Here is a 24,191-nt window from a genome sequence, read left to right on the forward strand (position 1 = left end):
GGCTAGAGCAAAGGAATTCAGCTAGTCCTCAGTCACCATTCAAAAAGGAGAGAAAAAAATTCCTGCCTTGTTTGAGCATCCTTTGAATTAGCCTCCCTTCCTTCCCAAGAAGTCTCCTCACGCACATACACTCACAACTCACTCAGACATCCTCACATCAAAACACACTCTCTAAACACAAACACACAAGCCCTGATAACCCATGCTTTCCGTTGCTCACAGCCACAGGCAAACAATGTCCTCCTCTCCCCTCTCACAGCACCCCCTCCTCCCCCTCACCACCAGCTCCGCTCCTCTCCCCTCTCTCCTTTGTTGTTGGAGCTCCGATAGAGGAATTCCTTCCTTGTTCACACCACCAATAGGATGATGGTGCACCCGGATCAAGACAATGTATTTCCAACGGCTCAACTAGATTCCCTCGGTTCCCAGCCAGAAAATGGTTATTGCATTGTGATCACACTCTGGGAGATCCATATGACCGCAGGGCAGAGGCTTGTGCTCCTGTGCCAGACAGTTAGACAGCAAAGTGCTTCCCTTACCTTCCTCCTTTCTACCCCCCCCCCCCCCCCTCTATAGCCCCTCCCTTAGAAGGTTTTATTTGGGCTCTGAAACTCCATGCTGCTTGTGGTGGAAAAAAAAGAGAGTGAGAAAAAAAAGCCTTCTAAAAAGCTCCGGGTCGCCCTCCTGGAAGCATTCACATGCCTCCAGCTGCCTCCAGCCCCTTCTCTCTGCCTCTAGCTCACACAGCGCCGGCAGGGGCAAGCAACGCAAGGCCACAAAAGGAGGGACCTTCACCCACCCACACCCATTCCCCCCCATCTCCATTCAGTCAGTGCAGCAGCCTTCACAGCAGCAACAAAGACAGCAAATGACTGTAAAAACATCTCTGATTACTTTTCTCAACTCACTTCCAGACCCATACAACTCCTATGAAAAACAAAGAAGGTAAATGAAGACGAAATTGAGAAAATTGGATGTTGGCAAAAATAGACCTTTCTGACTCCTGGGAAAGCTATGACGGAACCCTGTGGAGGTCATTTATCAAACTACATTTGCATCGAACTAAATCTCAACTATACAATAGCATCTACATGTGATTTGTCTTTTTACATTAACACTGTGTAACCTACTTGTTTTATGCCCTATTATATCTATTATAGGGAGACTAAGACTAGGGAAACCAACACCCCAGTTGAATGAAACCAGCTAATCACACACTCATGTGATCACCTGGAGATGATGTGTGTCGTGATCTCCCCTGGGATAAGAGCTGGGAGTACTACTAGCTGTGAGTAAGTGGACAGGTGCAGGGCAGCAGGTGCACTGGAAGCCCTGGAGGACAGGTGCATTTTAGGTCACTCCCTTCAAAGAGGTGTTTAGTCCCTGAAGCCCTGAACAACCTAATTTAACATCTCTGTCTGTCTGTCTCTCTCTCTCTCCGTATCTTTCTCTCTCCCTCCTCCAATATTCTCCCTCTCTCTCACAACACACTCTCGGTCTCTCTCTCATGGACACGCGCAGCCCCCTCCCTCTTCTATAATCTAAAGTCTTTCAAAATCAAATTAAACTTTATTTGCTACATGCTCCAAATACAACAAGTGTAGACTTTACTGTGAAATACTTACTTACAAGCCCTTAATAACCAACAGTGCAGTTCAAGAAGAAGAACATATTTACCATCTAGGCTAAAATAAAAAGTAATAATAAAAAGTAACACAATAAGAATAACAATAACTAGGCTATATACAGGGGGCACCGGTACCGAGTCAGTGTGCAGGGGGTGCAGGCTAGTTGAGGTAATCTGTACATGTAGGTGGTGGCGAAGTGACATTGGAATCCATGTCTCTAGAATGATTAGTCAGAGGAGAAAGTGCATGGCAGATGGAACAGGGGGCGAAATATGGACTCTTTCTGTGCAAAGACAGAAGGGGACACGAAATCACATGTCCCTCCCTTTTCACTGTGCCAGGATTAGCTGATTACCAAAACACCATCTTTCTGTAGCGTAAACACAACATGTTTCACACTGATGCCAAGATACTGTCATACCGGTATTGCACGTCTTCATGCGAGATTTAACCTTGCTTAGGCTTATTTTCTCAGGCGTGAATGTTTGTTTATGACAGTGTTACTTGCCCCTTTCAAAACAATGAGGGACAAGGAGTAACTGGGAAAGAGGTGATAGCATGAATCACAAAGGAGACTGAAAATGCCCTGGCTGCGAAGGAAAAGTGAATTCAATAGCGTGACCCCCACGGGGTCAAGTTATTTAACCCTGTGACTACTCCATCCCTGTGTGTCCTAAGTTATACTAGCCTCACATATTAGGAGCTCCCATACTTTAGCTTCTCCGTCCCAGAGATCTGAACCTGCAGGCAATGACAGAAATGCACGGACAGCTGCAACCGACAGTTCAGAGAGATTGATACTCTCGGCAGACACATTTACATTTACATTTAAGTCATTTAGCAGACGCTCTTATCCAGAGCGACTTACAAATTGGTGCATTCACCTTATGACATCCAGTGGGACAGTCACTTAACAATAGTGCATCTAAAACTTAGGGGGGTGGGGTGAGAGGGATTACTTAACCTATCCTAGGTATTCCTTAAAGAGGTGGGGTTTCAGGTGTCTCCGGAAGGTGGTGATTGACTCCGCTGTCCTGGCGTCGTGAGGGAGTTTGTTCCACCATTGGGGGGCCAGGGCAGCGAACAGTTTTGACTGGGCTGAGCGGGAGCTGTACTTCCTCAGTGGTAGGGAGGCGAGCAGGCCAGAGGTGGATGAACGCAGTGCCCTTGTTTGGGTGTAGGGCCTGATCAGAGCCTGGAGGTACTGAGGTGCCGTTCCCCTCACAGCTCCGTAGGCAAGCACCATGGTCTTGTAGCGGATGCAAGCTTCAACTGGAAGCCAGTGGAGAGAACGGAGGAGCGGGGTGACGTGAGAGAACTTGGGAAGGTTGAACACCAGACGGGCTGCGGCGTTCTGGATGAGTTGAAGGGGTTTAATGGCACAGGCAGGGAGCCCAGCCAACAGCGAGTTGCAGTAATCCAGACGGGAGATGACAAGTGCCTGGATTAGGACCTGCGCCGCTTCCTGTGTGAGGCAGGGTCGTACTCTGCGGATGTTGTAGAGCATGAACCTACAGGAACGGGCCACCGCCTTGATGTTAGTAGAGAACGACAGGGTGTTGTCCAGGATCACGCCAAGGTTCTTGGCGCTCTGGGAGGAGGACACAATGGAGTTGTCGACCGTGATGGCGAGATCATGGAACGGGCAGTCCTTCCCCGGGAGGAAGAGCAGCTCCGTCTTGCCGAGGTTCAGCTTGAGGTGGTGATCCGTCATCCACACTGATATGTCTGCCAGACATGCAGAGATGCGATTCGCCACCTGGTCATCAGAAGGGGGAAAGGAGAAGATTAATTGTGTCGTCTGCATAGCAATGATAAGAGAGACCATGTGAGGTTATGACAGAGCCAAGTGACTTGGTGTATAGCGAGAATAGGAGAGGGCCAAGAACAGAGCCCTGGGGGACACCAGTGGTGAGAGCGCGTGGTGAGGAGACAGATTCTCGCCACGCCACCTGGTAGGAGCGACCTGTCAGGTAGGACGCAATCCAAGCGTGGGCCGCGCCGGAGATGCCCAACTCGGAGAGGGTGGAGAGGAGGATCTGATGGTTCACAGTATCGAAGGCAGCCGATAGATCTAGAAGGATGAGAGCAGAGGAGAGAGAGTTAGCTTTAGCAGTGCGGAGCGCCTCCGTGATACAGAGGAGAGCAGTCTCAGTTGAATGACTAGTCTTGAAACCTGACTGATTTGGATCAAGAAGGTCATTCAGAGAGAGATAGCGGGAGAGCTGGCCTAGGACGGCACGTTCAAGAGTTTTGGAGAGAAAAGAAAGAAGGGATACTGGTCTGTAATTGTTGACATCGGAGGGATCGAGTGTAGGTTTTTTCAGAAGGGGTGCAACTCTCGATCAAGCTTTCGAAATAGTAGCAATACTCCAGACAAGGGTTTGGTTGGTCCCATAAGAGAGCAGCAGTGTCTTCAGCTGTTGAACGAAGAGCAAGTGTGCTGGCCCTCCTCCTTCTTCCTGAGTGGGTCTGGCATGGATGAGACCCCGGTATGCCAGTTACACTGTTCTAAACCCACAACACCTGATCCTGGTTTTCAGCTAGCTCCAAATCCTCTTCGAAATAATTGAATCGTTTCACCAAACCCGCTCTCCCTTTCCATCTCACACCATGGCCTTAACCACACGTAACCCCCGTTCCAAAAGACTGTCTGGTGTACAGTAGTTGAAAAAGCACTGGAACACTGGCTATCAATGGGGCTACGAAGCAACACACCATTAACAGGCTGGGCAGCCAGGCAATTGATAATTTCCCAGTTTCTCTACCATTAACCTCCCATCTGCCCCCTATGCTGTATGTAAGACTGGGAAGTGTAGGTTCTGATATTGGGGATATAGGGGCCTGACAGAACACAACTCCAAATTGGTTGGTAATGGGGCCAAATTTGATCACAGACCCCATGTGCCAGAAGACCTGAGAGCACTAAAGTAGATTAATCCTGCTGGCTGCCTGGCATGTCCCCCCTTCTCCTCCACAACCTTCCTTCTCTTCCCTCTCTGCTCTGCCTTCAAATTAAACAAGACCTCAGTGGATCATCTATGGCTCCAGTAGCCTATGTGGGAATTAGCACTTTGGCAGCCACACCCACCCCTAAGATAGGGAGCCCTCTTCATGAGGAAATGAAAAAGGGGTCCCTTTTATGGGCCAAAACTAAAGCACCATTCAACACCATTACACACACACATACTCACGCATGCACGCACGCACGCACATGCACACGCACGCACGCAGGCAGGCAGGCATGCACACACACACACACACACACACACACACACACACACACACACACACACACACACACACACACACACACACACACACACACACACACACACACACACACACACACACACACACACACACACACACACACACACACACACACACTTCCATGAAATGTGTGGGTTTGGGTGAAAAGGAGTGAGGGGCTTCCTTGGGGTGCCTGGATACTGGAAATCTTAGTCACAATTCAAAACATGATGAAAACACGCACACACATACACACATACACACCACCACACACACAATCCCTCCCCTCCTTATCTTTACCACTTGGTGATTCACAGCCATCAACACCAACGCATCTTCCCAAGTCATTATCTGCCGTCATCAGAGAGAGGGGCTTCTGTTTTCCCACTGTCATCAAGACAGAGGAGAGGAGAATAGGCTGCTATCTCTCACCCCTCTTCCTGGTCTGTTTACAGGTTATGTATGCAGGGCGTATTGGAGATGCAGACTCTGCAGTGGACCAAGGGAAATTAGAGACCTTTAGAGACAGAGGGACACAGACACTCTTTATCCAGCAGTTCCTCAATAGCGGGGGGACGGAACAAAGAGAGGAACTTTTGGCCTTAATACGTCCCTCTGAATGGAGAGATCGCTTTTCTGACTTTTGAATGACGCAAACGCAGCACTTCCTACACAGTGCCATCACTTCAAGTCATTTTCAACAGGTGGAACATTCAGCGTAAACTTCTTGGCCAACTTTTTTATTTTAAACGAATCAAATTTCTGCTTCACAGCTGTTTATGAATCGCCTTCACCTGGTTTATGGAGGCTGTTAGGCTGTATGGAGAAACAAGGTGCCGTTCAACAGCCACGGATTGAAATCAAATGTCCCAAAGTGGAGTGAAACAGTGAAGTCGTTCAAAAGTCAAATGTCAAATTTTCCATTGCAAAACATTTTGCTACAGTATGTTCTAATGAACATGGCTCCACTGTCAGAGCATGTGTAAAGGAGCAGGTGTGTCTCTCTCCTGTGTATTGTTGGCGTGTTGGGGGAAGTTGCATACACGTAACGTTAGCTAGCGAGCCAGCAGGCTAACATTAGCTAGATAGCTAAGAGTACGCTTGAACTTGAAATGAAAACGACTTTGACTAAATAAAAAATGTGTAATGAGTGAGTGAGTGAGTGAGTGAGAGAGAGAGAGAGAGAGAGAGAGAGAGAGAGGTGTGTGACGTAACATGGGAGATCTCATGTGTCTCATTCATGCAGTTCGCCGAGCTAACGAACGAGTTCCCACAGACCAGACTGAAAGCAGCAGTGGTGCAGACTAGCAGCATTAACATGACAAAAGGCTTATGGAGGGGTGCACTGTGATAAAGGCACAGTGCTGATAAAAGACTACCTGCATTTAACCGCATGCTCGCTGGGAGAGGCACAGGAGCCCCCGCACACCCTCAGCTCACCACTGAACATAGCTTATAGCTCATTAAAAAAAACATCTGAAACGCTGACTCCTTTAAGTTGAGTCATGCATGTGTCATACACACATTTCTGAGTCACACAAACAAAACAAAGCATGACGATGGCATCATAATGCAAAAATATTTTGCAATTGAATAGAGAAAAACAATTGGCTTTGGCTTGATGGATAAGTTCACCCGAAGATCATGTGTATTTATCCAGTTTAAACCCGGATTATAAAATGAAATAATTCAGTTGTTACGCCAGTTAGCGTTATAATCAATGAATCAATCAAACAAACTGTCACGACTTCCGCCAAAGTTGTCTCCCCTGCCTGTTCGGGCGGTGCTCGGCGGTCGTCGTCACCGTCCTACTGGCCGCCACCGATCCCTTTTTAGTTTGTCTGTTTGTTTTGTCTTATTAGTTTCACCTGTGTTTCTGTTGTTTGGTTTAATTAGCTTCCCTATATTTAGTAGGTAGACCCGCCCTTGTTTTGTGCGGGATTGTCTTTGTGTTACGTGTGTGCATTTTAGGTAGTGGTTTATTTTATTTTCTTTAACTTGGCACCCTGTGGTTTTTGGGTTGTCTCGTTGTGTGTCCCGCGCCCAGTATTTGTTGGGCTTATTATTTTGTTGTGCCTGAGTAAAGAACTTAACCTCAGTGGAACTCTCTCTCTGCGTCTGATTCCTGCACCCACACAGTCCCGCGTGACAAAAAAACAATTAGGACAATGGAACTTTTAGTAGCACCAAATGTACCAAAACCTATCAATCACAATAAGGTCCTCCTTTCCCCCTGAGGTAACACAGTGCTCACAACCGCACAAAAACAATAAACACAAAGAAGACCAAAAGGCTAAAGGAATGCAGAGAGGAGCGACGTGATGCTGAAACACACAGTCTGGCGATTGATTCCATCAGTGTTCATGTTGTAAAGAGTCTCGGTGTGCTCTTCAGTCTGGTCATATTGATGTTTCATGCTAGTCCGCTTTAAATCTGTGGATTAGGCTAGTTATCGGAGTCGAGGCCCTTGTTCATTATCCTAAGTCTAAAAGAACACTGTTACTGTTTGTGTTATAAAATATCACCCTTCAAGACACACTAATTATTGTGCAACGCTGAGATGTCATTGTCCGCCACTAACAGATAAAAAAGACTAATGGCTGGGGGAAACACAACAAATGCCTTTATGGCCAGACCACAGGACTCGGTAAGATCCTGTTTTTCTTTCCTTCTTTTCTCTCCGTCCTCATCCTCCCATCTGAGTCTAATGTCCTTTTCAGTCTGTTCGCTCATGTGTGCAGTGGGCCTCCACTGCTGAGCGTCTCTCCAGCCTCCCTGTCCCAGCACAGCACAAAAGAGCTTGCCTGCCTGCCCCTCTCCCCAAATGAAACTTGCTGCAGGACACGGAGGAGCTAAGACCACCACCTCGATCTCCGCTTGAGTCCGCCTGGCTCTAGATTCTTCTCTCTCACTGATTCCCTTGCTCTTTTTCCATCTGTCTGAAGTCATACGCCTGCATGTGTAATGTGTCTCCCTCTTCTGACTCTTGCTCTGTTGTTTGCACAGTTTTTCTCTCGTTCTCTGCTTGGTGGTATCATGCCAGCCCCCTGGGTGGGAGAGCATTTATTTCTCTGGGGCTTAGGGCATATTATTCGATAGTGATGCTCAGCCCAGCGCCATGGCGTATTACACAAAAGGGGCCAGTCTCAAATCACTGTTTTTCTTTGAAATCTTCTTTGGATTTCTCCCAGCCCAAACGATTACCGTTTTAGACCAACAAGTTGCATCATGGGGGATGGGTATTGTCCAGTCTTCTAGCATCCTGTGAATGGATAATATATCAACATTGTTCACTCATTCTTCTCCTTCACTTAATATCCAGCCGCCTCTCCATCAGTGTATTTTACTCTGTGTAATTGGATGCGCAGCAACAGAGGATGGAGGACGGTGTACGTCTTTAATGGTTCAGTGGATATCCATTGATGATGATGGCAATAGATTGATAGCCTCATTCAGCAGATCTCACTACAAGGATGTTGCTTTACTAAATATGCCAAGGCCATGTTCATTCTACTGTTAACTGGGTAATGTGCACTAAACCTCTGAGAATAATTTTACGGAGGGAAAAGACTGATGTTTAGCAATGTTGACATAAAATGTATTTTTCATATATATAAAACAAATGACATTCATGCTGTAGGTTAAATAGGTGAACGAGAGAAAGGTAAGAAACCGAGCAACTCAACAACCCAACTGACCGTATGGTCCAGAGGAGGTAGCCTCATCTCCATGCTCTTCAGCCAGTGTCGCAGGGCTCGGATTTGACCTCTGAACTCCCCCTGCCATTGGCTCCACTCCTCTGACTCCCTCCTGGAAGCATACAAGCCCCACAAAGCTTGTGTCAATATCACTCATTCATCTCATTCATTTGAAGTCGGAAGTTTACATACACTTAGGTTGGACTCATTAAAACTCGTTTCTCAACCACTCCACAAATTTCTTGTTAACAAACTAGTTTTGCCAAGTCGGTTAGGACATCTACTTTGTGCATTACACAAGTCATTTTTCCAACAAATGTTTACAGACAGATTAATTTCACTTATAACTCACTGTATCATAATTCCAGTGGGTCAGAAGTTTACATACACTAAGTTGACTGTGCCTTTAAACAGCTTGGAAAATAATGTCATGGCTTTAGAAGCATCTGATAGGCTAATTGACATAATTTGAGTCAATTGGAGGTGTACCTGTGAATGTATTTCAAGGCCTACCTTCAAACTCAGTGCCTCTGCTTGACATCATGGGAAAGTCAAAAGAAATCAGCCAAGACCTCAGAAAATAATTCTAGACCTCGACAAGTCTAGTTCATCCTTGGGAGCAATTTCCAAACGGCTGAAGGTACCACGTTCATCTGTACAAACAATAGCATGCAAGTATAAACACCATGGGACCACGCAGCTGTCATACCATTCAGGAAAGAGACGAATCTACTTGAGATTCATTTACTTTGGTACGAAAAGTACAAATCAATCCCAGAACAAGTACAAATCAATCCCAGAACAACAGTGCACTGGTGCACTTCACAAAATAAATGGCATCATGAGGGAGGACAATTATGTGGATATATTGAAGAAACATCTCAAGACATCAGTTAGAGATTGGTTGCAAATGAGTCTGCCAAATGGATAATGACCCCAAGCATACTTCCAAAGTTGTGGCAAAATTGCTTTAGGACAACAAAGTCAAGGTATTGGAGTGGCCATCACAAAGCCATGACCTCAATCCTATAAAAAAAAATGTAGGCAGAATTGAAAAAGCATGTGCGAGCAAGGAGGCCTACAAATCTGACTCAGTTACACCACCTATGTCAGAAGCACTGACTCAAAATCCACCCAACATATTATGGGAAGCTTATGGAAGACTACCCGAAACGTTTGACCCAAGTGAAATAATTTAAAGGCAATGCTACCAAATACTAATTGAATGTATGTAAACTTCTAACCCACTGGGAATGTGATGAAAGAAATAAAATATGAAATAAATAATTCTCTCTACTATTATTCTGACATTTCACATTCTTAAAATAAAGTGTTGATCCTAACTGACCTAAGACAGGGAATTTTTACTAGAATTAAATGTCAGGAATGGTGAAAAACTGAGTTTAATTGTATTTGGCTGAGATGTATGTAAACTTCCGACTTCAACTGTACGGTATGTACAGGAATACCTGCCTAACCAGATACCTACTGTAACTTCAAATACCTAGAGTATTGTAAACTGCTTTTCCAGCTACACTGAAAAGGGAATTTGTATTTAAGCAATAAGGCACGTGGGAGGGGTATGGCCAATATAACACGGCTTAGAGCTGTTCTTAGGCACGACGCATAACGGAACCCTATACACAGCCCTTAGCCGTGGTATATTGGCCATATACCACAAACCCCCGAGGTGCCTTACTGCTATTAAAAACTGGTTACCAGGGTAATTAGAGAAGTAAAAATAAGGTGAATGCACCAATTTGTAAGTCGCTCTGGATAAGAGCGTCTGCTAAATGACTTAAATGTAATGTAAATGTAAATGTTTTGTCATATCCGTGATATACCACGGCTGTCAGCCAATCAGCTTTCAGGGCTCAGACCACCCAGTTTATATTTTAGCATCTTAGCATTTTTATGTAAGGATTGATCAGAAATACAGTGTAGACATTGTTAGTGTTGTAAAATACACATAGGGTGACAATAAATGTGGCTCAATTCACAGTTGTTTCAGAGTCCCCCAATAAGAGCTACGACACTAATGTTCTCTGACTGTCACTGAGTAGACTGATACCCCATGTCATTGATCCACAATCCATAGGTAAGGCTGTACAGTGAAATAAGTATGCTCCCAATGCAAAAGTATAATACATTCAGTGTGATTTCAACAGATTTTTGTCAAATTAACAAATGATTGTCTTTTGTTGATTTTATATAAGAACATTCCAACCTTGTTTAGCATGATCTATTCAATTATGGTATAATTATACTATTTGTATTCACTTGCGTCACTGTCAATGACATACATTTATTTTGAGGGCTAACAGCAAAGTCCCCTATTGTGCCTAATCCTTATTGTGGCTAGCTTCACATAGATGGGTCCGACCACCATTAATTAAATAACAACTGTTTTATAAATTAGGGTCATTTTAGATGATGACACCTAGCTATATAGTTAGTTAGATAATGATTGCTACTGAAACAGATTATGTAGTTTTGCTATGTTTTTGGAGAAGAACATTGTTTGCATCCATGAACTAGCTAGCTTTTTTTTATGACCAGCACTGTAGGTGCGCGAGACTTTAACAGCATCATAGCATACGTATAGATTAATGGTTGTGACACATGAAATACGAGTGATAGCGTAATCAATGTGTAATAACCGCACAAAAAAAAGTATGGACGCGTTAAACTATTATGTGACGTACAGTCACATTCAAGTCCTGATTGGTCAACAAGCTTTTTGACACGTCAAATAGTGTTATGTGACGTGTATCTTTTTTGACATGCAAAAAGACCCAAACGGCGTTCCATAGAAATCCTGGTTGAGAATGAAACGACTGAACAAATGAACAATAAAAAAGCGCAACAAGTAAGTGAAATAAATATGTTTTGATTATGTTTTACTGGTAATGGGGACATACGTAAATACCAACAAAATAACTTTTTTGGGCAGTGTGGTGTGTGTGTGTAACCTTTATTTAACTAGGCAAATCAGTTAAGAACAAATTCTTATTTACAATGAAGGCCTGCCCCGGCCAAACCCGGACGACGCTGCGCCAATTGTGCGCAGCCCTATTGGACTCCCAAGCATGGCCGGATGTGATACAGACTGGATTCGAACCAGGGACTGTAGTGATGCCTTTTGCACTGTGCTGCAGTGCCTTAGACTGCTGTATGTGTGTGTTAACTTTACTAGAATGCTTTATAACTGGTTAAAGGCCGCAAACATTTTAAATATTGGTTATCGGTAACAAGTTCTTTTGGCAAGGAAAATATTGGATATCGGTATCTGCCAAAAATGCTATATCGGTGCATCCCTAGCATTTACCCATACCCAGAGCTTGGTTCCTTGGATGTGGGTGTTGCCAATCCATACACACTTTCCTCCTGAAACAGACAACAACAATAAGAATACATCAGAGATGATTAATGTGTGTTTGCTTTCACTCAATACACAGTATAATACAATGAATTGGACAGGACACTGAGTTTGCCCTCATCGATACATTAGTATAGTACTACCGAAGTTCAAATTCAGCTATTTCGTTTTACTGCTCAGTACTGGTAGGTCTGTTACAGCCCTGTCTTCCCAAAGCACAGCCTCACCCCATTCTCGGATGTCTTACCTCCTCGTCACCCCTCTCTGGGAGGGGTGGGAGGGACAGGGTCAGTGAAGGGTAGTCAAGGCAGTCATTAGAGGTATTCTGGCAGGTAGACGGCCCGTCTCTCATATTGGCTGGATCTTCCATCAATGTCAAAGGCTAACATTAGCATAGAAAGAAACACACGTAGACATATAGATAGACCAAAGAGCACAACTTCCACACAGACGGTATATCTAAGTCTCTAATAACGTTCTCCAAGTTGTTGATGATTGAGGGGATGAGGGGTCATTGTTTGCTTGTATTCCAAGACCTCTGATTCCAAGAGTACATGAGTTGAAATTACTTGTCAAACTAATAGTGCCCTCATAATGGTGAAATTAAATAATGCAGACAGTAGTGCTTGTAGACAGCAAGTAGAGGGCATTAAAGACACTACTTCATAATGATTCTACTATGGTATACTGTAATAGTGGTGTAAAGTACTTATATTGGTTCTGTACTCTAGCAATTTGAGTTTGAAATGATACAATAAGGGTGAAGTGCAGACTGTCAGCTTTTATTTGAGGGTATTTCCATACATATCGGATGAACCGTTCAGAAATTATAGAAGCTTTTGTACATAGTCCCTCCCATTTTCGGGCATCAAAAACATTGGACAGTTTAACAATGCAGAAAAAAGTAATCATTGTTAATATTTGGTTGCATATCCTTTTCATGCAATGACTGCTTGAAGTCTGCGATGCATCGACATCACCAGACGCTGGGTATCTGATGCTCTGCCAGGCCTGTACTGCAGCCATCTTCAGTTCCTGCTTGTTTCGGGGACTTATTGCCTTCAGTGTTCTCTTCAGCATGTAAAATGATGGTCAATTGGATTCAGATGCGGTGAGTGACTCGGCCAGTCAAGGATTTTCCACTTTTTGGCCATCAAAAACCCCTTCGTTGCTCTAGCAGTATGTTTAGGGTCATTGTCTTGTTGTATGATGAAGTGCCATCCAATGAGTCTGGAGGCATTTGGTTTTATCTGAGCAGATAAAATATTTCTGTAGACTTCAAAATTCATTGTTCTACTTCTGTCTGCAGTCACATCATCGATGAAGACAAGTGAGCCTGTTCCACTGGCAGCCATACAGTCCCAAGCCATAACACCCCCCTCCACCATGTTTCACGGATGAGGTGGTATGCTTTGGATCACGGGCATGTCTTTTTCTCTCTCCACACTTTCCTCTTTCCATCACTCTGGTACATGTTAATCTTTGTCTCATCTGTCCACAATACTTTTTTTCCAGAACTCTTGGGGCTCTTTTAGGTGATTTTTAGCAAACTGTAATCTGGCCTTTCTGTTCTTCAGGCGTATCAGTGGTTTGCATCTTGTAGTGTTTCCTCTGTAGTCCTGCTGGTGTAGTCTTCTACGTATGGTTGACTTTGACACATCTACACCTGCATCCAGGAGAGTGTTTTGATCTGTTGGGCTGTTGTCAGGGGGGGTTTTCTTCACCGTAGAGAGTATTCTCCGGTCATCCACTACAGTGATCTTCCTCAGTCTACCGGGTCTTTTGACATAATTGAGTTCCCCGGTTATTTTTTTCTTGTTAATGATGAACCAAACAGTTGACTTGGGCCCAGGGTTTTTGCAATGTTCCTGATTGATTGATTTTCATTTCTGAGCATTATGACGGCCAGCTTCATTTGCCTCAACACTGCGGTCTTCCTCATGTTGTCACACCCCAACAACAACCTTCAAAGGCAATAGCAAAGTCTAGAATCAATACTATTCATCAACAGCTCTCCTGCATTCACTAACGACACAAATGAATACACCTGCCTAACGACACACATCTGTGAAGCCAATTCAACAAATACTTGCAGTACCTTAAAATGGGGGGGGACCATGTATGGTGCTGTCATTTATAAATTCATCCTGTATGTATGAAAATACCCTCAAATTAAAGCGGACAGTCTGCACTTCACCATCATTGTCATTGTAACCTTTCAAACATAAATTGCTAAAGTACAGAACCAATATAACAAAAAAATGTCACTGTCCAGGTGAATGATGGTGCTCACTGTAAGTATAATACTTTAAAGTAATACTTATGTCGTTTTTGGGGGGTATCTGTACTTTACTATTTATATTTTTGACAACTTTTACCTTACTACAGAAAACAATGTACTTTTTACTCCATACATTTTCCCTGACACCCAAAAGTACTAGTTATATTTTGAAAGCTTAGCAGGACAGGACAATGGTCAAATTCATACACTTACTGTAAGTATACTTTAGCAATTACATTTACTTCTGATACCTAAGTACTGTATATTTAAAACAAAATACTTTGTCTTTTACTCAAGTATTATTTTACTGGGTGACTTTCAACTTCGTCATTTTTTATTAAGGTATTTTTTACTTAAGTATGACAATTGTGTAATTTTTCCACCACTGTACAGAACAATGCTTTTAAGCTTAAGTATATGCATACCACAATAAAATTACTAAACTAAAGTATAAGGCCTACCACAAAAAACAATGGCTTAAACTGAAGTCATATGAATCTTATTTGCACTCATTGTATATAGACTTTGTTTTCTTTTTTTCTACTGTACTATTGACTGTATGTTTGTTTATTCCATTTGTAACTCTGTGTTGTTGTGTGTGTCGAACTGCTATGCTTTATCTTGGCCAGGTCGCAGTTGCAAATGAGAACTTGTTCTCAACTAGCTTACCTGGTTTAATATACAGTATATATATATTTTTAAATGGAGCAATTTTGCATGAAAAACAGAGTATATCAGATGCTGCTACCAATAAATTGGTTTATAGCCTTTAGTGTGAATATCTATATTGTGCCTACAGGTACACACAATGTAATCATATGTGTTATGCTGAAAATAGTGATATGTTTTGTATGCTGTACGGTCACTGTGTAGATAATTCCATGGTCAGTGTGATTTACCTGGACATTGAAATGTAGTTGACAAGATTACCTTTTTAAAGCACATTTATTTACATTAAAGTGTTATCATCAAAACATACACCAGATTCCACTCACCATGCCACTCAACACAAAAATATGTTAATGAGCAAAACCAACCAGTTAGTTTTGATTAAATATCTTGTTACCGACTTAAATCTGCATTTAACAAAACAAGTTTTGCAGAGCAGATTCATGTCCTATTCTCTTCTTCTTACAATATTTTTTCCCCCAAAAAATATTTATTACCAAGTTAATAAAACATGCAAAGCAAAAATGTATTATATAAGATATGAAAAAAATTATGAAAAATGAAAACGAAGAAGTAAAACACTTCCTAGAAGCAGAACAGAAAACAAACATACCTGGTATGGAAAACATACCAATACTGGTTGAAAAGCGACATATGACAAAGCTTCAAAATCATTTTTGCAAAGGAAATATGTAAAATGTCAGAAAATGTCTTGAAATGTATTCATCCTATAAAATATGTACATTCATTCAATGTATTGTCGTATCAGATCAGATATTGCAATGTCATCTCAGCAACTATTTACTTTGGTTCTGACTGATGTTACATTGATGTTGCTTACAGAAAATTAAGATTACACTGCATTTCATCTTCATGGCGCTGACAATGTGAAAGCCCATAAACATAGTCATGTGTAAGAGGTGTAATCCAAAAATAGGGGGATTATGATCAATATTCAAGTACGAACGTTGGACAAAACAAAAAATTCATGGAGTTTGTTCCTAGTATGGTATCCCAGGGAGACTTCAGGGGTCACAAGCCTCAACTGTCTTCAAAAATGAGGGAGGTGCAATGGAAGCAAGGTACTCAATGGCAGATCTAAAAACAAAACAAAAATGATAATTTCAGACAACAAAACCAACAGTAAAAAAATATATTTAAAAAAATCTGAAATAATTGTAATGCAAACAAATAAATACATTCCAAATGTATTTGATGATTTAATGCTTTACATGGTGGATGATGAATTTACCTGAATTTCTGGATGGTGAAGCTGTTGAATTGGGATATCGTCCCTGTTAAGAGACTCATCAGCCATGCCCATCTGAGTATCTGCAAATCCCCATCGAATTCTGATGGAATGAGACATCTGCCAAAAAAAGGGAATCACTCATCTTAAAATACTGAGGTGAAAAAGGCATGATCATAATCATCCAACTGATAAAAATGTTTGATAGCGCTTTCTTCCAAACTAGAATTGAAATGCTAGCGATAAAGGGGGAAGAGAAAAAACAGAATCAGAGGAGAGTAGAGAAGGTGTAAGGCAGTGATGAAAGGGATAAAAGGAAAGTATTTTACAAAACTACATTACTAAAATGATAAAATCAGAAAACTGATTTCAACTTACAAGAACCAAAGCAACATCCAGGATGCAGATCTTTGCCTCTAATGTCAGAGGAAGCATGGTGAAGCCTGACATCTTCTTAGGACAGTCTACCAGGAACACTTGACAAGAGGTACATGGTGGGTATAGTAGTCCGTAATGATGGGTATAATAGTTCAGAACTTTGGAGTGGGCGATTAAGAATAAGGTGATGACTTGGTACATGGGCCTGTCCACTGAGCAGAAAGGGCAATGTTGTCTGGGATGTAGGACACGGAAGCAGTTCATTAAATGTTGAATGTTGCAGTCTTCGTCCACTGTTTAAGTAGTGTTTTTTTAATTCTGCTCTGCGACTATTTGTTTTACTGTGCCAGATAACTAATTTCACTTAAAAAAGAAAAAAAACTCTGGGTCAAACTCTATACAGACATTCAGAAATATGAAGACATCTAAAAGTGTCACTATAATATCTATGTTGGCATATTTCATAGGATATTGGCAAACAGATAAAAGAAAGAGGACAAAAATATTCTTAAGTTCAAAAAGAAAAAGAAAACTGGAAAAATATATCTGTTCGAAGTACATATATTCGTTTCAGGAAAGCTTAAGTATACAAGTTGTGTTAACGCGAACTATAAAATCAGTTGTGATCACTTTATATGAAGTAAAAACTAAATCCGATACTTTGCACTTAAAATATAAATTGACTTACTAATCAATAAAAATTGCAATAAAATGGAACAAAACATTAAATTGATCTAATAGTTATAAGAAATTAAGGCTGGAGAGATAAGGCATTGTTTTGGACATATATATGAGGACCTGCATTTAATTACTTCCAGCCATTTCCGAATGTGACCACATGAGCAGAATAAATTAATAATTTGTTTTTCAAATGTCAATTTCTTTTCCTATAAATTATGCGACTGTGGTATGCATTGGTATCATCATTGGGAAGGCTCGTTGTTCTTCTGAGCTGCATGGCCTGATCATTGTTAGAGCCATAAGGGCTTGGGCAATCTCATCCACGTTGAGCCCATTATGAGGTCCTGCATCATATCTGCGGCCACCGTAATTGCTGGAGCTGGTGAAGGAGGAGGATGAGAAGTTCATACTGAAACCGGAACCTGTGGCATCAAAGCTGCCTCTTCTGGATCCTGTTCTGGATCCAGTCCTGGACCCGGACCGGGAGCCAGCGGCAGACCCGGAATTGCTGGCATTGTATGGGCTGTACAGCCCTTTGCTTGACTGTGAGGAGGCCTCCAGCAGTCGCAGGCCAGATCCTTCCTCAACCATGCTTCTGTCCATGGCATCTTTGTAAGAGATTTTTAGTTTGGTTTTGGGACATGTCAGGTATTTGGAGTAAGCACTCACATCTCTCAGCTTCTGAGCAGTGCGAGCATCAATTGTGCCCTTTCTGATGGATTCGTCCAGTGAGACTCTACCCTCAACATCCGGTTCAATCAGCCCCCCCGTAAGGTATTGGACTTCCAGAAAACGTTGCCCAGCTTCATAATACAGCCAGCCTTTCTTTAGAGCTTGGGAGGCAGACATCTTCACTTTGGTTCTTGGGTCCTCAAATCCATTGAAAGCTTTGTGAGCCAGGGTGATACGGTCCACCATCACCTTGTCCACAAGCCCTTTCTCGGTTGCCTCAGTAACAGCGAATCGTTCACCAGTAGTTGGGTCAATTATGCCCCCTGTGCAGGCTTGTGCCTCAAGTAGTCTTTGGCCTGTTATATTGTCCACAAGGTTCCTGTGCATGGCCTCTGTGACCGACACCTTCTCCAAAGTGTCTGTATCCAGGATTCCGGCTACAGGGCCAGTCTCCTCCGTGGGGTCATTCCACATGGTTGCAGGGGGTCTAATGGAGGGTATGGGGCTCATGGGATTGTATGATGATGAGGTGGAACCAGAGGTGGAACCAAAAGAGGATGACCGGGAGCGGAAGCCACCCATGTTTCCAGACAGCATGTCAGCAAACTCAGTGATGGACAGGTTTCCGGAGCGGTAGGTACTAAGTGAAGTCTGGTCGATGAGGCCTCGTGCGAGGGCGTCATCAATGTCATACTGTCTTCCTGACCGTCTGTCGATGATCATTGACTTGACAACGCCATCAGAGGATGTCTGTGTGATCTCTTCCCACTCACACTCCTGCTCAGAAAGCTCCAGGTAGGTCTGATGGTCAATGAGCTGCTTTCTAAATGCCTCATAGACAGTCATCTCTTTGCCTGACTCTGGGTCCACGATGACCACTCGGCGTTTGCGGACAGAGGATTTGGAGGAGGTCTTTCTCTCGCGCTTCTTCTCCTTCAGGAGCAGGAGGACAAGGCCAGTAGCTGGGTCAGTGATGCACCTCTCCATTAGCCCGAGGTAGGTCAGGTTCTCCTCAGTGTTGGGATCGAAGAAACCCTTGGTGTCATCTGATGGATCTGTGAGAATCTCATTCATCTCCTCGTCGAAGAGGCCACGGTTGTAGGCCACCTCCACTGGCAAGCGATGACTCTCCTCTGGGTCAATGATTCCGCCAGTGGCAATCTGAGCCTCAAGGAGACGTATTCCATGGTCTTTTAAGATGAGCCCCTTCTTCATGGCCTGGAACAGAGAGATTGTCTTTCCGGAATAGGGGTCTCTGTAACCTGTCACGGCACGCTCAGCAGAGAGAAGCTTGTCTTTGAATTCTGGCCCCACTATTCCCATCTTGATAGATTCATTGACAGTAAGTTTGAGATTTTTGATTGGGTCAATTACATAGCCTGTGGCAGCCTGAGCCTCCAGCAGTTCAAAGGCAGTTCCTGGCCTGATCATGTTCTTTTTCATGGCTTGGTAGACTGATAGACGGTCATTAGTTCCCTCTACATAAACACCAGCGATACAGCTTGTGCCCTCAAGGTATTTTTGGAGTCGACGGCTAACCTCTTCCACTGAAATCAGACCTTCATTCAGCTCATTGACCGTCTGTTGGTCGATGATCTGAGAGCGTAACATCTCCTCTATGGTGATCTGTTTTCTAAGACCTTTGAACGTCAGCCTCTTGTCTCCCAGTGACAGCAAGCGCATCCCATTGGTAGGGTCAATCTTGCATCTCCTGAGTAATTGGGCATAAGAAAGTTTCTCCTCAGTGACAGGGTCAACAAATCCCTTTACGTCATCAGCAAGCCTTTCATTTGTTTCCTTGTTGATGTATCCTCTCTGTGTGGCAATGTCCGCTGGGAGGTGGAAGTAGAATTCAGGATCCATAATGCCTCCTGTGGCAGTCTGAGCCTCCAACATTTTCAGAGCATAATCCTCCAGAACAAGGTCCTTTTTCATTGCTTGGAAGAGAGATATTATTTTGCCACTGTAAGGGTCCTTGTAGCCTGTGACCGCTCTCTCAGCTGACAGAAGTCTGTCATGGATCTCAGGGCCGACCACAGCCTTGCGGACAGCCTCATCAACAGTGAGTGTCTCGTTTCTCACAGGATCAATTATGAATCCTGTTGCTGCTTGTGCTTCCAAGAGACTAAGGGCAATTTCAGGCTTCAAGAACCCTCTCTTCATCGCTGAATAAATGCTCATCCTGGAAGTGGAGTCAGATATGACACCAGCAACGCAGCCCGTGCCAAACAGATACTGCTTCACACTCTGCATCTCCATAATGTCACGGATGTTTCTTTTGTCTTGCTTCAGCAGGTTGAATGTCTCCAGGTCAATGATACGGGAATTGTAGAGCTCCTCGATAGTGACCCTACGTCTGATTGTGTTGCAGGACTTAACAGTTTCACCTCGGATGATCTCTCTCTGCTCCATAATCTCAATAATGATGATGATCATGCGCTCTTTAGTGATACTGCCAGAGCGATACTCCTCCATCAGCTTCTTCCTCTCTTGCTCAGGAAGTAGATTTGAGTTCATGATGTCCCAGAGACTTTTTGACCCACCAGCAAGGGACTCAAGTGAACTGGGGAGGTCAATTTGTGTTGTGGCCAGGTCATTCTGCGTCTGTTCCTCTGTGTAGAGGTATGTCTTCTCCACCACAATAGGGGCCTGTGGCTTGGAAAGTGGTAGAAGGTTCATGCCTGAATCAGGATCTCTAGTGCACTTCTCTTTCAGCTGTTTGTATGTTACTTTATCATCTGAATTGGGGTCTGAGAAAGCTTTGTTATCGTCAGATGGTTTAGAGAAGCTGTGTGTCATTTCTTTGCTGAAAAAGCTCTTCTGATAGGCAACGTCAATAGGAACGCGGTGGCTGTTCACAGGATCAATGATTCCTCCTGAACTCAGTTGGGCCTCCAAGAGTGGCATGACATGCTCTTTAATGATTAGATCTTTTTCCATTGCTTGGAAGAGAGAGATTGTTTTGCCCGTGAAGGGATCTTTGTAACCAGTGACTGCTTTTTCAGCAGCAAGCAGTTTCTCATGTAGCTCAGGGCCGACAATGCCTGTTTTAACTGCATCATCCACTGACAGGTACTGGTTATTCACTGGATCTATAATGAACCCTGTGGCAGCTTGGGCCTCTAGAAGTGACAGGCCTGTGTTGTGTCTCAGAATATTTTTCTTCATAGCTTGATAGATGCTGATCTTCTCTTTTGTTGGTTCAAGGTAGACACCAGCAATACTGTCAGAGCCCTGCAGGTACTTGCTTACATTGACATTTTCGCTGACCTGTGTAGGTGTCTTTTTGCCTTGTTGGAGCATGTCAAACGTAGCTTTGTCAATGATTTTGGAATCAAACAGTGACTTGGCAGAAACAGGTGCTCTAAGCCCTTTGAAGCTGTCTTGCTCTTGTTTCTTAGCCTCTTTCTCGTTTACAATGGTGATCACAATCGTGATGATCTTTTCTATTGTAATCTTTCCAGACCTATACTGCCTCATCAGGTCAATTCTCTGTTCCTCTGTAATATATTCAGAGTGGATAATTTCCCAGATAGTGAGGTTCTTCCCTTTGAATGGACCAGACTGCAGCTCCATTGTTTCTTGGCTCATGGCCTCTTTGGTTTGGATGTCTGTGTATGTATGCTCTTCCTTTGCATTGATTGCTTTCTCAGACAGAGGAAGAAGCTGAAGGCCAGATTTATTGTCAGTGACACATCTCTTGTATAGCTGTGAGTATGTGACATTTTCCTGTGTGTTGGGGTCAAAGTAGCCTTTAACATCATCAGTTGGATTATTCAGAATATGCTTCATTTCATCATCAAAGAAGCCTCGTTTACAGGCAACATCATGTGGGATGCGGTGGCTTTTCACTGGATCAATGATGCCTCCTGTTGCAAGCTGCGCATCTAGGAGTCTGATGCCCTGATCTTTTGGAATGAGTTCTTTCTTCATTGCTTCGAACAAAGACACAGTCTTTCCTGTGTAAGGATCTTTGTAGCCTGTAACACCTCTTTCAGCTGACAGTAGTTTTTCATGCAGCTCAGGACCAATGACAGTTGCTTTCACAGCTTCATCGACAGTGAACTTCTGATTCTTTATAGGATCAACAACAAATCCTGTTCCTGCTTGTGCTTCCAGCAGAGTTAAAGCAGGCCCTACCCTCATCATATCCTTCTTCATGGCTTGATAGAAAGACATAGTCTCCTTAGTTGAGTCAATAACTACACCTGCAATGCAGTTTGTACCCTTCAAGGATTTGTGAACAGGCTCCATTTCAGACACCTCTTTGATTGTTTTATTGCCTGTGTGCAGCTTGTTGTAGACGTCTTTGTCGATTATCTTGGACTCCAGTAGTTCAGTAGCAAGGACAGGTCCCCTCAGACCCTCAAAAGCGATTTCGTTCTTTTTTTCCTTTTCCTCTGCCATGGTGATAACAATCTTGATGATTTTTTCCACTGTGATCTTTCCTGTCTTGTACTGACGAATAAGATCCTTTCTTTGGTCCTTGGTAAAGTACTCCGAATTGATGATTTCCCAGATAGTTACAGTCTTTCCTTTGAATTTTCCGAATGGCACAGAGATGGTTGTCTTGCTGAACACATCCTTGGTCTCCTCCTCTGTGTAGGTTGACGTGCTCAGAGCAGCCTTGTCAGTGATGGGCAGGAGCAGCAGTCCTGTCTCCGGATCTGTGCTGCATCTCTGCATTAGCTGATGGTATGTTAGGTTCTCCTGGGTGTTAGGATCAAAGAATCCCTTGGTGTCATCCGAAGGGTTCTCCAGTATCTTGTTCATCTCAGCATCAAACTGCCCCTGTTTGTATGCAGTCTCGATGGGCACACGGTGGCTGTTTATGGGATCAATGAGTCCACCAGTAGCTATCTGAGCCTCAAGCTGCCTAATGGCATGGTCTCTGTCAATCAAGCCCTTCTTCATAGCTTCAAAGAGTGAGATCTTGTTACTGGTGTAAGGGTCTTTGTAACCAATGACAGCTCTCTCAGCAGACAGCATTTTGTTGTGCAGCTCAGGTCCGATCAGGCCTTCCTTCACAGCCTCACTGACCGAGAGTTTCTTGTTTCTAACTGGGTCGACTACATAGCCAGAGGCTGCCTGTGCCTCCAGGAGGATCAATGCACAACCAGGAGTCAGTTTCTTTTCTTTCATAGCTTGATATATTGCCATTTTCTGATTAGACTGTGTCAAGACACCCCCTATACAGTTCTTGCCCTGCAGAATTGTTCTTAACTTATCAGTCTGGCTGAGGTCTTGCACGGTAGCTTTGCCATTCTCCAGCTTATCAAACTCCTTTTTCGTCAAAAGGCCAACTTCATAAAGTCTGCTTGCAGGTACTTTCTCGCGGATGCCATCAAAAGACAATGTATCCTTCTTACTGTCAACCTCATCCCCAACACTTTGGCCATTGATAACCTGCTTTGATGTCTCCACCATGGTCATATGGATCAGTTCATCCTCAGGCACATTGTCAGTCTGGATATCGATTTCTCTGGTGTGGGAGATTGGCTCTTTATGGGCGACCTCGAGCTGTTGCAGTTTCTCGCGAAGTTTCTTGTTCTCCTCGCCAAGCAGCTTTTCCTGTTCAAGTCGTTTCCTTTCAAGCTCCTGCATCTCTTTTTGCTTGTTGAGCATTTCTTTCTCAGCCTCTTTTTGTTTGTTGAGGGCAGCATCCATGGTAGCCTGAAGTTGATTCTTCTCCTCCTCCATTTGCTTCCTCTGCCGTTCCTGTTCTTCTTTGAGGGCCTTGGCCTTCTTGACCTCTTCCTCAAACTGGTTCTCCAGCTTCTTCTTCTCCTCTTCAATTTGTTTCTCTTTCTTCAACAGCGCCGCCTTCTCTGTGGTGAATGTCTGCTGGAGTACTGTCTTCTCGTGTTGGATTTGTTTCTGCTGAGCATTGACCATCTAATTGAGAAAAAGGGAAAACAAGAACATAATTAGAACAATATGAGTTTCATTTATTTAAAAAAATACTCTGTAAAAAACTCATCAATCCACATACTGTGCAATATAGCAAAGGAATTACTACATTTTAGTACAATACACTCCACTTATATGAAACAGTCCCAAATATTTAAAAAATATAGATATTAGATTGAATTATTCCTATGTTACATAATAGTATATACACTCTTCTCAGTAAGGGGAGGACATTATGGGGAACACCACCAATAATGAATCTACATTTTTGTCCTGGACAAACTGAAAATATCTGGAAGGGATATGATATTTTTAAGCTTAGTGTACCGTAATAGAAATATAACTCAAAACAATACAACTGTGTAAGTGGTTATTTTTAGGAAAGGAATAGATA

General features: G+C 43.3%; 2 protein-coding genes across 11 annotated transcripts in view; both read right to left on the minus strand.

Moving 5' to 3' along the window:
- Positions 1-12,309, minus strand: part of macf1b (microtubule actin crosslinking factor 1b) — a 53,818-nt gene extending 41,509 nt beyond the window's left edge. The window contains exons 1-3 of the mRNA XM_046313698.1: positions 12,205-12,309; positions 11,913-11,965; positions 8,579-8,690 (exon numbers count right to left, since the gene is read on the minus strand). Coding sequence (XP_046169654.1) covers positions 8,579-8,690; positions 11,913-11,965; positions 12,205-12,309 — 270 coding nt within the window. The remainder of the gene's footprint in view (positions 1-8,578; positions 8,691-11,912; positions 11,966-12,204) is intronic.
- Positions 12,310-15,164: 2,855 nt separating this feature from the next.
- plecb (plectin b) overlaps positions 15,165-24,191 on the minus strand; it is a 93,788-nt gene continuing 84,761 nt past the window's right edge. For all 10 annotated transcript variants that reach the window (XM_046313362.1, XM_046313359.1, XM_046313358.1 and 7 more), the window contains 3 exons: positions 16,535-23,782; positions 16,160-16,276; positions 15,165-16,005 (listed from right to left, as the gene is read on the minus strand). In XM_046313362.1, coding sequence (XP_046169318.1) covers positions 17,429-23,782 — 6,354 coding nt within the window. In that variant the 3' untranslated portion in view covers positions 15,165-16,005; positions 16,160-16,276; positions 16,535-17,428. The remainder of the gene's footprint in view (positions 16,006-16,159; positions 16,277-16,534; positions 23,783-24,191) is intronic.

This window comes from Oncorhynchus gorbuscha, linkage group LG19 (assembly GCF_021184085.1).
Source record: "Oncorhynchus gorbuscha isolate QuinsamMale2020 ecotype Even-year linkage group LG19, OgorEven_v1.0, whole genome shotgun sequence".
NCBI lineage: Eukaryota > Metazoa > Chordata > Actinopteri > Salmoniformes > Salmonidae > Oncorhynchus > Oncorhynchus gorbuscha.